At 40.1% G+C, this 12585-nt stretch overlaps 1 protein-coding gene across 1 annotated transcript in view; it reads right to left on the bottom strand.

The window, feature by feature from the left end:
• The window catches only part of TMEM71 (transmembrane protein 71), a 28558-nt gene extending 20460 nt beyond the window's left edge, over positions 1–8098 (bottom strand). The window contains exons 1-5 of the mRNA XM_057736150.1: positions 7966–8098; positions 7218–7293; positions 5932–5992; positions 3735–3947; positions 2136–2308 (exon numbers count right to left, since the gene is read on the bottom strand). Coding sequence (XP_057592133.1) covers positions 2136–2308; positions 3735–3947; positions 5932–5992; positions 7218–7257 — 487 coding nt within the window. The 5' untranslated portion in view covers positions 7258–7293; positions 7966–8098. The remainder of the gene's footprint in view (positions 1–2135; positions 2309–3734; positions 3948–5931; positions 5993–7217; positions 7294–7965) is intronic.
• Positions 8099–12585: the final 4487 nt, after the last annotated feature.

Raw genomic sequence — 12585 nt, forward strand, 5'->3', positions numbered from 1 at the left:
AGGCACCTCTAATTTAACTCACATGAAATATAATTCCGTGTCTCTTTTCCTGACCCAAATCTGTGCCTTTTTGCCTTTTAGAGCTAATTCGTATGGAGCAGGACAACAGCCCCTATGCTAATATGCCCTTTTCATGAATTATTGCATATCATCCGCGCAACAATTCCAAGTGCTACTATTTTTCTCATTTTATATACGTAGAAATAGAAGACCAGACATCACTCGGCCAGACTGTCTTCCAGGCCTTGGTGACGGGCAGAACTTTTCATGCAGTCCCCCGAATTAAACACATCTATTTTCTTGGATTCCTCCCACTTTCTCTTCACTACGTTCAATCTGTCACCAGCCTGTCAATTCTACCTTGAAAAAGATTCCTTCAGTCTCTTCCCTCTATTTCCAGAGCCACAGTCCTTGGTGTGCCTGTTGGTTTTAATTACCTCTGAGTTCCCACTAGGTATTTCCATCCAATCTACACTTCGTGGTGCTGTAAAGGTAATCTTTAAATGTCCAAATCTGATTGGATCCTTGCCCTGCTTAAGAGCCTTCTACTAACTAGCAGATGTAAGCTATGATATATGGAATGGATAAACAACAAGGTCCTACTGTATAGCACAGAGAACTGTATTCAGTATCCTATGATAAACCATAATGGAAAAGAATATTAAAAAGAATTTATGTGTATGTATAACTGAATCCCTTTGCAGTACAGCGGAAATTAACACAACCTTGTAAATCAACGATACTTTTCAATTAAAAAATAATAAAATAAAATAAAAGAGCCTTCTAAAATATCCTTGATTGATTAGATAAAGTCCAGAGTCCTCAGCACGGCACAGAAATTTCTTCAAATATCTTCAGCCTATCCTTCCAGGCTTACCCCCTACATCCCTGCATCTTTCTCTTATCTTTGTCCTGTTTATACATCCTTGTTATTATGGGGAACTAGGATACACGCAGTTTAATTACCAGTTTATTTATATAAGGAATTGTTTCTTCATTTAACAAGCACTTATTCTATTTTTTAAACGAATCTAGTACTATACATGCACACACACTCTCACACAAGTGCACGTAAAAACTGGTGAAATCTTAATGGTCTTGCATCAATGTCAATTTCCCGCTTTTGATAATGTACTATTGAGTAAGTTTTACCAGTGGGGGAAGTTGGGTGAAGGGTACACAGATGCTTTCTGTATTATTTATTTTTCCACTTCTTGTGAATCTGTAATTACTGCAAATCAAAAAGCTTTAACAAACATATTTTTTTGTATTTGAGTTTTCTGCCCGTGAAGCAGGTTGAGAAACATAGTAGACATGTAAGGACCATATCTTTAAATTATTATATGTTTGTATTATATGACTCCTCTTGCTTTGCTCTTTGGGCCTGGGCTATGAGGTATATGCTGGGAAAGAGAGCAAAACCCTTACCTGCAATAGAGCAGAGGCTGGGCTTTCAAACTTGGCAGACCTAGGTCGAATTCTAACTCTGCTATTTATATACTAAAGGAACAGGGCAAGTCACTGAACTCTGAACTTTGATTTTTACCATAATTATAATAAATATGATAATATGACTTACTTCCTAGGGGGCCCCTGTCTCTAGTTTACTGGGGCGGGGGGCGGATGGTAGTGGTGAAGTGAATATATTCATATTACATAATATGTATATATGGTACATTACACATACAGCATAAATTTCAGTAGGAATATATATGTGTTATATTATTATACTACGTATACAAATCCTGTTTTCAAAATGAGGAAACTGAGACTTAGCAAAGTTAAGTAACTATCAAAATGTGCCCAAAGTAGGACTTGAACCCTGATTCTGGTATCCTTTCTCCACCCAAATCCTGTACAGAGAAGATCCACTGGAGATGTGCAAATATGTTCTGGGTATTATCAACTTAATAATTTACACATTTAAATTAGGCTATTTTGTATGAGATGGAGATAGATGCATTTGCATCATATACATAGTATGGAGAGGACTTTAGGTGAATATTTAAAAGGTGGCTCATCCTCTATATTAAAATGACTGTTGTCCCTGCTTTTCGCATTTGTCCAGGACCACGTAGTTGCTACTGCCCATCTGGAAATGCTATTTCACCATGGAAAAAGAGATGCAGACTCACCATTTTCATCGCAATGGTTTGTTTCCAGCCTCCTGACCCCCTCCAACCAGACGTCCTCATTGGGGGAAGAGTCGACATTACCAAGGATGCTTCCATGTAGCCAAGATTCAGAGGCACTGAGGTTGAAGAGAGAAGAAAAAGAACGGCGGATTCTCTTTTTCTTTCTAAATATTCTGGAGAGAAATGGAAGTCGCAAGTGAATAATAAACAGGAGTGGCCGCAGGGGCACATCTCTGACAACCCAGGTCCGTGAAGCTTATCTCATTTGTTTCCTCCATTAATCCCAGAGAAGTTTCTTAAATTTCCGTATGTGCCAGGGGCTTGGACCAATGTCAAGGATATTGAGATAAAAGACAAACCGTGGGTCAAAATTTCATATTCTAGTACAGGAGAAAGACAAAACTCATGCAGATACAGCTAACACTCTCGCTGACCTCATCCTGTGCCCACTGTCTTTCTTAGTGATTTATGTACAGTAACTCACATTATCCTCGGAACAGCCCTGTGGGGTAAATACTACTCTTACCCCATTTCTCAGATCAGGAAATGGAGGCAGTAAGAGGTTAAAGAACTTGTCTGAGGTCATACAGCTAGTATGTGACACGACTGAGTTGCAGACCCAGGCAGTCTGGCTGCGTCACCCCTGTCCTTGACGACTGTGCCGTGTGGACGTGTATTCTGACTGCATTAACTGAGGCTGCTTTGAGAGCACCAGGAGGGGTATTGCTAATCCAGAGACAACGGAGGCTTTCTGAGATATATGAACAACTAGTCTCATATTGAGTCATGCTAGGAACGGACGCAGGAAAGGTAAAAAGAGCAGATGGTGAGTAACCTTGACTGTTATGTGAAGGAGTTGGAATTTACCGTAAGAGCACAGGGAGACCACTGAGGTGTGGCAAGGGCAAGGGGTGGTGCTGACGTGATTGCTAATTGCATATCCAAAGGTTTTGATTCCCCACACGTCCACACTCCCAACCATCCGTCCTCTAATTTGTTATCTGTGTTATCCTGCTAAGGATGAATCTGATAGCTTGTCAGTGGCCCCTCTTTATCTTCGTTCTCAAAGCCCAATCTCCTTAGGCTGGAACGTAATGCCCCTCCATCCAGCCCTGCTTCTGGACGTAGTCTCCTTTCTTGGGAGAGCAGCGCTTTCCACGCTAAGCGATGGCCCTCCCAAACTACTCACCGTTCCTCACATTGTATCAGTGTCTCTCAGAAGTCCATGACTGTTCCCTCTCTCCGGAAGTCCTCTTTCCTACATCTATCTTAACTGAAATCCTGCACCTCTCAAGACTGGGATCAATCATCCTCATCTCTTGGAAGCTTGTATTAACATGTCCCTCCAAGTAAAATGGGCCTCCCTTCCTTCTCCCCTCTGCCACCCTCTATCCAAGCTTCTCTCCCAGCACCTGTATCACTTCATTACTTTTGTTTGTTTTCACGTCGACCACCCTTGCCCCTAATGAGCCTGTGTGTTTCCACGATCTGGAGCAGTAAAGGGCTCCTTATAAATGATGTTGAAGAAACTAATGAATGAATGAATAATTAACAAATGGGTTGGACTTCAGATCCTTTTACCTCACCTCCTCTACGTACCTGACTAAGTTCTCCTTGTACAGAACGCTGGTCTGGGAGGGGCTCAGAGTTACATTGCCATCTTTGTCACAGAGAAAACTGTCTTCAGTCCAGATGTAGTAGCCATTGGTGAGGAGTCTGGGACTTCGGCGACAGGTAAAGTGGGAGCCTGTTAGGGGATCTATGGAGCAGCACTCAAAGGAACTGTCACCATCCAGGAAATCACAGACAAAGCTACAGAGGGAATGAGAGAAGACCTTTCAATCTCTGTCCAGTTCATCCAGTCACACAAAAACCACATTTCTAGTCCCTGTGAAGGAAAATCACCTCTTTGCGTTCCTGGCTAATTACTTCTGCAACCCTGAGAATGTCTCTCTTAATCTTCTGATCCTTCATCTCATCACCTATGAGACCATTGAACTACAACTCATTTAGTGCTTCTTTCTGTTTTAAACACTTTGATGAAAACTTAGCGTGAATCAGTTTCTTTACCGTATGATGCCTCTCACTCTTGATATCAGTCCATTTTCTTGGATGGAAGAAATTGCAAAACAGCCTACCTGGGCTGTTGGAAGCTCAGAGCCTCCTCCACCCCTCACCCTTACTACGAATAGCCCCCCAGTTGCTACATCCTTTCTCTTGTCACTGTAATAGATAAATCGCAACTACACAGCCACCAGACACATATTAGTTATAGGAGAACATGCAGTCAAAGCGATCTTTTTGGTTTTGCCAATTTCCCTCAGGTCAGCCGCACAAATGATCGCACAGTTGTCTTCCCCCGATTTGCTATCCAGGGAAGTCTTCTGCTTGGTTGGGTGAATCCGTACATGTCTTCGATTTGAAAAACAATCACATGCCTGTGTGGTTGAAAGGCAACCTCATGTCTCATGCTTTACTGAAATTCTGAAAATTTTTTAAGTTTAAAGCCTATTCATACTGTATGTAAAATAGATAACCAACAAGAACCTACTGTATAGCACAGGAAGCAATATCAATATTTTGTAACAACCTACAAGGGACAAGAATCTGCAAAAGAATATACATATTCAGAATACATACATATATTCTGAATGTAACTGAATCACTTTGCTGCACACCTGAAACATGCAACACTGTAAATCAACTATACTTCAATAAAAATTTTAAAAATTGAAAAATAAACTGGTGCCATCAAAGAAAAAAAGCCTATTCACAATTATTACATGCACCACAGTTAGCAAAACACTATTTTAAATGGATATTTTTTATGGAAAACTTACTGTGAGCCTGGCCCATACTTTACATTTTATCTGCTTTTCACAAACCTCCCTAAAAGCTAAGTATTATTATTTTCATAGTACAGCAGGAAAAAAAAATGAATGAGATGCAGAGGGCAAATAAATTGGGTATTTTACACAGCTAGTAAGTGGCAGAGTTAAGATTTGAACCCTGAGCTATCTGACTCTAAAGCACGTGCTCTTTCCACGTGACCTGAGTGTTCATCTTTGGCTGCTTCAGTTGTTGGTAGCAGGAGGCCTAGAATTTATATAAAGGGGCAAGTTCTAATATCAATGCATGATTCATTTATACCACTAGCACATTTTGCAAAATGCTAGAGGAAACGTCGACTGATGCCTGTGTAAGGAATAAAAGACAGAGACAGAGAGGGAAAAAAAAATGAAGGAAGGAAAAGAAAAGAGACTTCATTGCAGGACTTGAACAAAATAGTGGATTCCATGTGTTTTAGTGGAGCATGACATTTGGCTGGCTTGTGCATTGGTATAGACCCTTCTGGCTCTTGTAAAGTGAGATAGTAAAAGCATATTTAAGAGAACATCAATTTGAGAAAAAGCAACCATACATCAGTATTTGGTAGTTTCTCCACTCACCAAACAAACAAACAATTCACATTTGTCCACACATTCACCCCCCCACCCCCAACTCCATTATTAGGTTAGGCAAGTTTTCAGTGTATGTGCACGGGACTGGAAGTCTATCTCCCCACCAAAACTGGATGAAAGCTAGAACTAATATACATATTCCGTGCTGGGTGGCTTGTGGGATCTTAGTTCCCTGACCAGGGATTGAACCTGGGGGCCATGGCAGTGAAAGCACTGAGTCCTAACCACTGGACCACCAGGGAACTTCCAGAATTTTTAAGCCAATAATACAACAAAATAATGCATACAGGAAAAAAAATTGATTGATTGTTCTTGAGAAAAGCCCTGTGGAATACCTTGGGAAAATGTATGGAGGAGACAGCTCCACGGCATATTGTTTCTCAGACCGGGAAGAATCTGCATAAGCAAATGAGAGAGAAGTACAAATGTATCACACTGCATTGACTCGCGTGATTGCAAACAGTTGGAGGGTGTGAGTAGCTGATGCCCCAGCCTCAGCAGAGATTCCAACTGGTGCCGCCATCCGGTGAATCGGGACTGACACAACTTGTCACCCGGCCTCTGCGGGAAGCAAGACATAATCTAGGGGCTTCTGTCTTCTGTCTCCTCTCACTCAACACTCCTTGAGAGGTTCCTTAGTTCGGATGAGGCAATAATAAACCATTAGCATCAAAATGACTCATGAAAAGGAGAAAGGAAACATCTTGCGTGAAGCTGTCAAAAACCCAAATCAATTACCCAATGTGCTGGTTATTTTAGCTTACTCAGTCATTTGAGGAATTCAATCATCTGCCTAGATTCTCTCTCATTAGTGCATTTGAAGGCACTTCTATTATAAAATAATGAGCAGAAGACATGAGTGGTGGAAAAAAATAAAGTTTTGTTTTATGTAAATGATTTTCCAATGTATGACGCCTGTGAGTATTCTTAATTTAAAAAAAGATCTTGCATTCATTCATTCCAGTTTAATCAAAGGCACGGCAACAGACTTCAATTGGGGAGAGTCGTAGTTGACTAATATCCTAAATTCTAAAGCAGCATTTTATATCGTGTAGTAATGGTGTGAATACATCTAATAGGCAGGTTTAGTGAAACTTGGTTCCATTACTGACAATTAATAACGCAGATAAAGAAAGGAGTTTAGACTTTCAGATTGGGTTGGTTGATTTAAAGGAGACAATTGTAGGTGTGTGTGGGAGGGTAAGAAGCAGGGTTTGGGGAGAAAATGACAAGAGGAAGGAAGAAATTTGAAACCACTACCGTTTTAACAACGCCCATATTTTCTGCAAGTAGCTATCAAAATCATTCAGTGTTTTTTTTTATAGACAAACCATTTTGCATCTTAATAGTAGCTGATAAACAATCTCCTTTCACATTTATGCATAGGCATCTAAAAAAAAAAACAGTGATTTTTTTCTACTAAAAGGAAAAATACCACATTTCTCTCAAGGAAAGAAATGAAGTCAAAATCATTGCCAAAGTGAACACTGGCATTTAAGAAGCACAAGCTACTGACAGATGGTTAATGGTATGAGTATCAGCAAAATCAAAGCAAGGAAATTGCTAAAAGAAGTCTAATCGTTCAAAAGATAATTGCGTAGAGCAGTTCTCCTACATTTACTTGCTACTGGTGTTGACATCAGTTGAGATATTCGGTACATCTTGGGAAGGCTGCTTGTTCAAACTTCACAGATTTTCTGTAGAAGACATTAAAAAAAAAGGTGGATTATGTATTAAAAATAGAAAGATGGTGCCAAAACAGATGGCATCTACTAATTGCACTAGTCAGATTTGTTTACTGAAAGAGTACAGCGATAAATGCGATTGAAGGCAGGGTTGAAGGACAACAGAGGTTGTGTCTGCCTCTATGATTCTATATTACATTTTCCACTGTCTTGCTCAGTGCATCTAAATAGTCTTTTTCTCTAAATAAGAACAACATTTTACTCGGGCAAGTTACACTTACAACAATTGAATTTTAATCAAAATAAGATCATACAAATTGATTATTTGATTAAGGAATCAGGAAAAAAAGATTAGTTCTAGAACCCTCTAAATAAACGTATTTGTATTTTCATCAACCAACACACATCAACCTCATTATCAAGTTCAAACAATGCTAGGGTATTGGTGTCCATCTTTTGCCCAACACCTCAAATCATTGACAGGTAGTATAGAGAGGGCTGGTGGTCTTTTGCAGTTGCTATCAGCCTGGAAATTTCTAAGTGGCATAAGAAGCACTGCACTAAAAATAGTATGTTGCTGGGCAGATTTCAAAACTCAGCTCTCATGAACATATAATCTACTTTCTCAGTTACCAATTAAACACATATCCATGTATGTAGATTATATAAACTTTGATCACTTACCATTCATCATATAGATCTACTTTCCATTGATTATTCAACTTTATATATATCACTATCCTAGTAGCACAGTAAGGTAAGACTAACTTCTTTTCTCGTTCATCCCCTCCACCCACATTTTTAAAGTGTGATAACTAGTAATGGATTGTTTTTGTAGCTGTCACGCATAAAAACAAACCAGAAAAATTCTATAGCTTCAAATTGATTCTTTCAATAAACTATACATAAAACCTGTTAGATAATATAGATTCTGCCTTATAGAGACCTCAAGAGAAAGCAGGAGAACTTTCTGGCGTTCCTTGGAAGATCTCTAAATCAAAGCAAACATTCATAGATTTTAATGGTTTGGAATATAAAATAATATTGTTTGCTCTATAACATAATAGTATGTCACTTGTCCTTTCAATTTTTATCCAGCCCAAATTACCCTATGCTAATTTCCCCCAATCATCAAGTTTAATTTTAAGCCAATAAGTTGCACAGCAGAAAGCAAGATCTTACTGCTACATCTTACAAATACTTATAACAGGCTACAGTTAAGTAATAGTTAATCAAGTATTAGTACACTGAAAAAGACTTCAGTTGTAGCTCTAAGACTTTTCAAGAAACAGATCCTATCTACCAGTTCCATCAAAGCAACTCATCTTAAAAATAACTGTCTATACATATTCCTTCCAAAGAAAGTTCCCAGGCTCTCCTTCCAATTGATAAATAACAAAAAAAAAAAATTACTGAAATATGAAGTTTCCTGAGGTTGAGAGTCAGTGGAGAAATCCAGGACTTAGCGGTTCTTCAGATGAAAATAATGTCAGCATATCAACAGGTGCAGAAATCTCTTAAGAAAGGAAAATCCCATCCTCCCCTTCTCCTAATAGATGGCTGCACAGACCACCCTGTGCAGGCTTTTGCAGAGAACTTTTGTCTTCAGCAGCCTCTTGTTCTTTTGGCTGTTTCCTAGAATAGAAGAGCATGTAGTTCCTGGGAAAGGCAGCCTACAACTGCTCTTGTTTTCTTTTAAAAAACAGCCTGCGTAACCAGAGGCTGAGAGGCAGAATGAGGTCACACTTCCTGTTGGGCTCACATCGGTGGCATTCGCGCTGAGGAACACGGTGAAGATGAAAGCTGTCTCCTGGACCAGCAGTGGGGGATGGATCAGACCAGCTGGACACATCATGGTCACTCAAGGGTTGCTTTTCTGAGCTAACGTGTCACCCCAGCTGCGAGAACATAAGAAAAACTTTCAGAGAAGCAACACCTCTTGCTTATTATTTTCTGGCATTTTCAGTATGAGTAGTGCATCACAGTGCTTTGTCCAAATCATTACTGGTGATCATGCACTGATGCTATTAAATTCAGAATACTATCAAATACCAGAGCTGGATCTTCTGAAAATGTCTGCAGTATCAATATGTTGATCCATCAAAGGTTGGACTTTCCAAGAAATTCTGTGAGTGGCATTTAAAATTTTATATTTATATGTTTGTAGAGCTAAAGTGCTGGATGCTATCGTTGGGTCCCTACAAATCTCTGGTCTTGTCAGTGATGAAAGGAAGAAACATCCCAGGAACACTGAAGTGATGGAGAGGCACACAGACTGAGATTCAGATCCTGTCTGCCATACGAGCTGTGACCTCAGATTTATTACTTAACCTCTTCGAGTTGTAACTTTCTCCATTATAAATGTAATAATATATATGTCACAGGATGGCTTGGAGCATTAAATGAGATAAAAGAAATGAGAATTAAGTGAGTCCTCAGCTCAGATGTGCAAGATAGAGTCCTTATTTGTTTTCTGTAAATCAACTTTCCTTCTGAAGTACCAGTCGCTCGGGCTGGCAGAAAAGTTAATTTGAAAAAAAAAATTATTTTTTTTAGATTTTTTTGATGTGGACCATTTTTGAAGTCTTTATTGAATTTGTTACAATATTGCTTCTGTTTTATGTGTGTGTGTGTGTGTGTATATATATATATATATAATTTCTTTTTTTTTTGCCATGAGGAATGTGGGATCTTAGCTCCCTGGCCAGGAATTGAACCCACACCTCCTGCATTGGAAGGCGAAGTCTTAACCACTGGACCAACAGGGAAGTCCCAGAAAAGTTCATCTTATTCTTTCTTGGGGTTTCCTTTCCCCCTGAGATTATGTCAAAGTCAGGGTCTTCTGTAGAAGACCCCCAGGCAGGGGGAGCTGTTAGCAGGAGAGCCCATTAGTCTGTGGTAGGCAACTTTCAAAGATGGCCCGCAAGGGTCCTTTGCGAAATCCCCTCCCCTTGGGTGGGGGCTGAAGCTAATAGTTTGCTTCTCCTAAATAGAATAAGACAAAAGTGTTGGGTTGCCACTACTAATATTAGGTTACAAAAGATGGCGGCATCTGTCTTGCTGGGCTCTCTATTACTTTCTTGGCTCATACACTTGGATGGAGAAGCTGCCATGTTGGAGAAGCACACGTGGGAAGGATCTGAAATTTGTCTCAAAAACCAGTGAGGAACTGTGGCCCTGAGTACATGAGCCGAGAATGCAGCCAACAACCACGTGAGTGAGTCTGAAAGTAGGATGGTGGTTGCCAGGGGCTGGAGGAGGGGAAAATAGGGGATTGTTGGTGAAAGAGGACAAAGTTTCAGTCAAGAATAAGTCCTAGGGATCTACTGTACAGCATAATACCTATAATTAACAATATTGCATTGTATACTTAAAATTTGCAAAGAAGGTAGCTCTTATGTTAAATGCCCTATCACAGAATAGATACACAGATAGATAGATAGATAGATAGACAGACAGACAGACAGACAGACAGACAGATAGATAGATAGATAGATAGATAGATAGACAGAGAGATAGAGAGATAGATAGATAGAGCAGGAGGAAACTTTTGAAGGTGATGGATATATTTATTGGCATTGATTGTGGTGGTGGCTTCATGGGTGTATATTTATCTCCAAACTTATTAAATGTATACATTAAATATGTGCAGCTTGTTTTATGTCAATCATACCTCAGTGTTTTTTTTTTTTAAGTTTCAAGAAAAAAAAGATTTTTAAAATAGAAGTCATTATAACACCTTTTAAACAATAATGGACTTTGCAACTATTCAAAAGAAAACTGTTCTCCTCATTCATGAAAATAATATTCCCTGGAAACCTGGTCACATAACATCTCCCAAGACCTGTGTTCTAGGTCTCTGTCTTGGAAACTTTAACGTACTATGAATCACCTGGAGATTTTATAGAAATGAGTAAGTCTGAGGAAGCAATAGAGATGCTGCATTTTTAACCAGCTCCGGGTGAAAACATTGGTGGTCCACGGGCTGCTTTTTGATGGGCAGGACGCTAGTGAACACACTTTGGGAAATGCTAATGTAACTTGGTGCCTGTGATGAATTAATTTAAAAATACCATAAGCAACAAATAAACACCCCTGTATACTTGCTTAAATTCTCCAAGTCCTCATGATCTTCCTTCCGACCAAAGCCTCCCCCCTCCTTGATATTCTATGTCCCATTAAATGTCATCACCTTCCATTCACCTGCTCAGGTCAGGAAACTGGGAGGAATCAACACCATCCCCTCTGTAGCCTGTGAATGAGACACTCTCTCCATCTCCACTGTCAGCTCTGGAGCCCCAGAGTCCACCTTCTTTAGTCTGGGCTTCAGTACCATCCTCCTGTCACTGGCCTCTCTCTGATATATTCACCAAGCCATAGCCAGAATGATCTCTGCAATGTAAGTATCTGGTTATGTTGTTCCTCTGATTAAATCCTTCAGTGGCTTGTCTTTCCTCCTCTCTCACATCAAGTTCAAAATCCCTTCCAATACCTACAAGGTCCTGTGGGGTCCAGTCCTGACTATTTTCTAGCCTTATCTTTCCCATACCACACCCCATCTTTCTAGAATTCAAACCATGTAACTTTTTTTTTTCCAGGTTCTTGAGCTTGGTCCCATCTCCCGCACTTTGAAACTATTTCCTTTGTCCCTGGCCATCTCCTCCCCAGCCTCTGTCTCTCTGATTCATCTTTTAGGTGCAAATAGTTCTCTCTCTGCAGCCTCTCTGACCTCCCAGATCAGGTTCTAGGTCTCACAGCTGACTGTGCTTCTCCTTTGGAACCTGTACCATAATTGCAGTTGATGGACCAGGTGTTTATTGAAGTTTATCTCTTGTGCTATACTTGTGAGTTTGGGGAGAATAGGAACCTATTTGGTTTTATTTGGAACAAATAGGTCCCTATTTGTTCTGGTTTGGTGTTGTGGTTTCCATACTAGGCATTGAGTCTAGTGCAGTAGGAACTTAATAATAAATGAATAGGATTTGATACCATCTAAGTCTGGCTGGGCTCTTTACCACCTAGCACAGAACTTCATGGGGGCCAGCAGGAGATATATGGGCCAAAGCCTGGAAAGATCCGGAGGGAGATGGAGGCCAGCCATTGTATCACAATTAGGCTATAGAAAAAGTCAAAGCCCAAATCTTAGTGGCTTAGAGCGATAATCACATATTGTCCCACACGGTGGCTTTATCTGTCAAGGTGGTTAAGCCAACCATATGTCCTAGAACTCCTTTCTTTGTATGTCCCTGGTTAGAATGGGCCACAAGGGCAATCAGTGCAAGAGTTGGAAGGTGGGAATGCCGC

Source organism: Hippopotamus amphibius, chromosome 5, assembly GCF_030028045.1.
Source record: "Hippopotamus amphibius kiboko isolate mHipAmp2 chromosome 5, mHipAmp2.hap2, whole genome shotgun sequence".
Taxonomy (NCBI): domain Eukaryota; kingdom Metazoa; phylum Chordata; class Mammalia; order Artiodactyla; family Hippopotamidae; genus Hippopotamus; species Hippopotamus amphibius.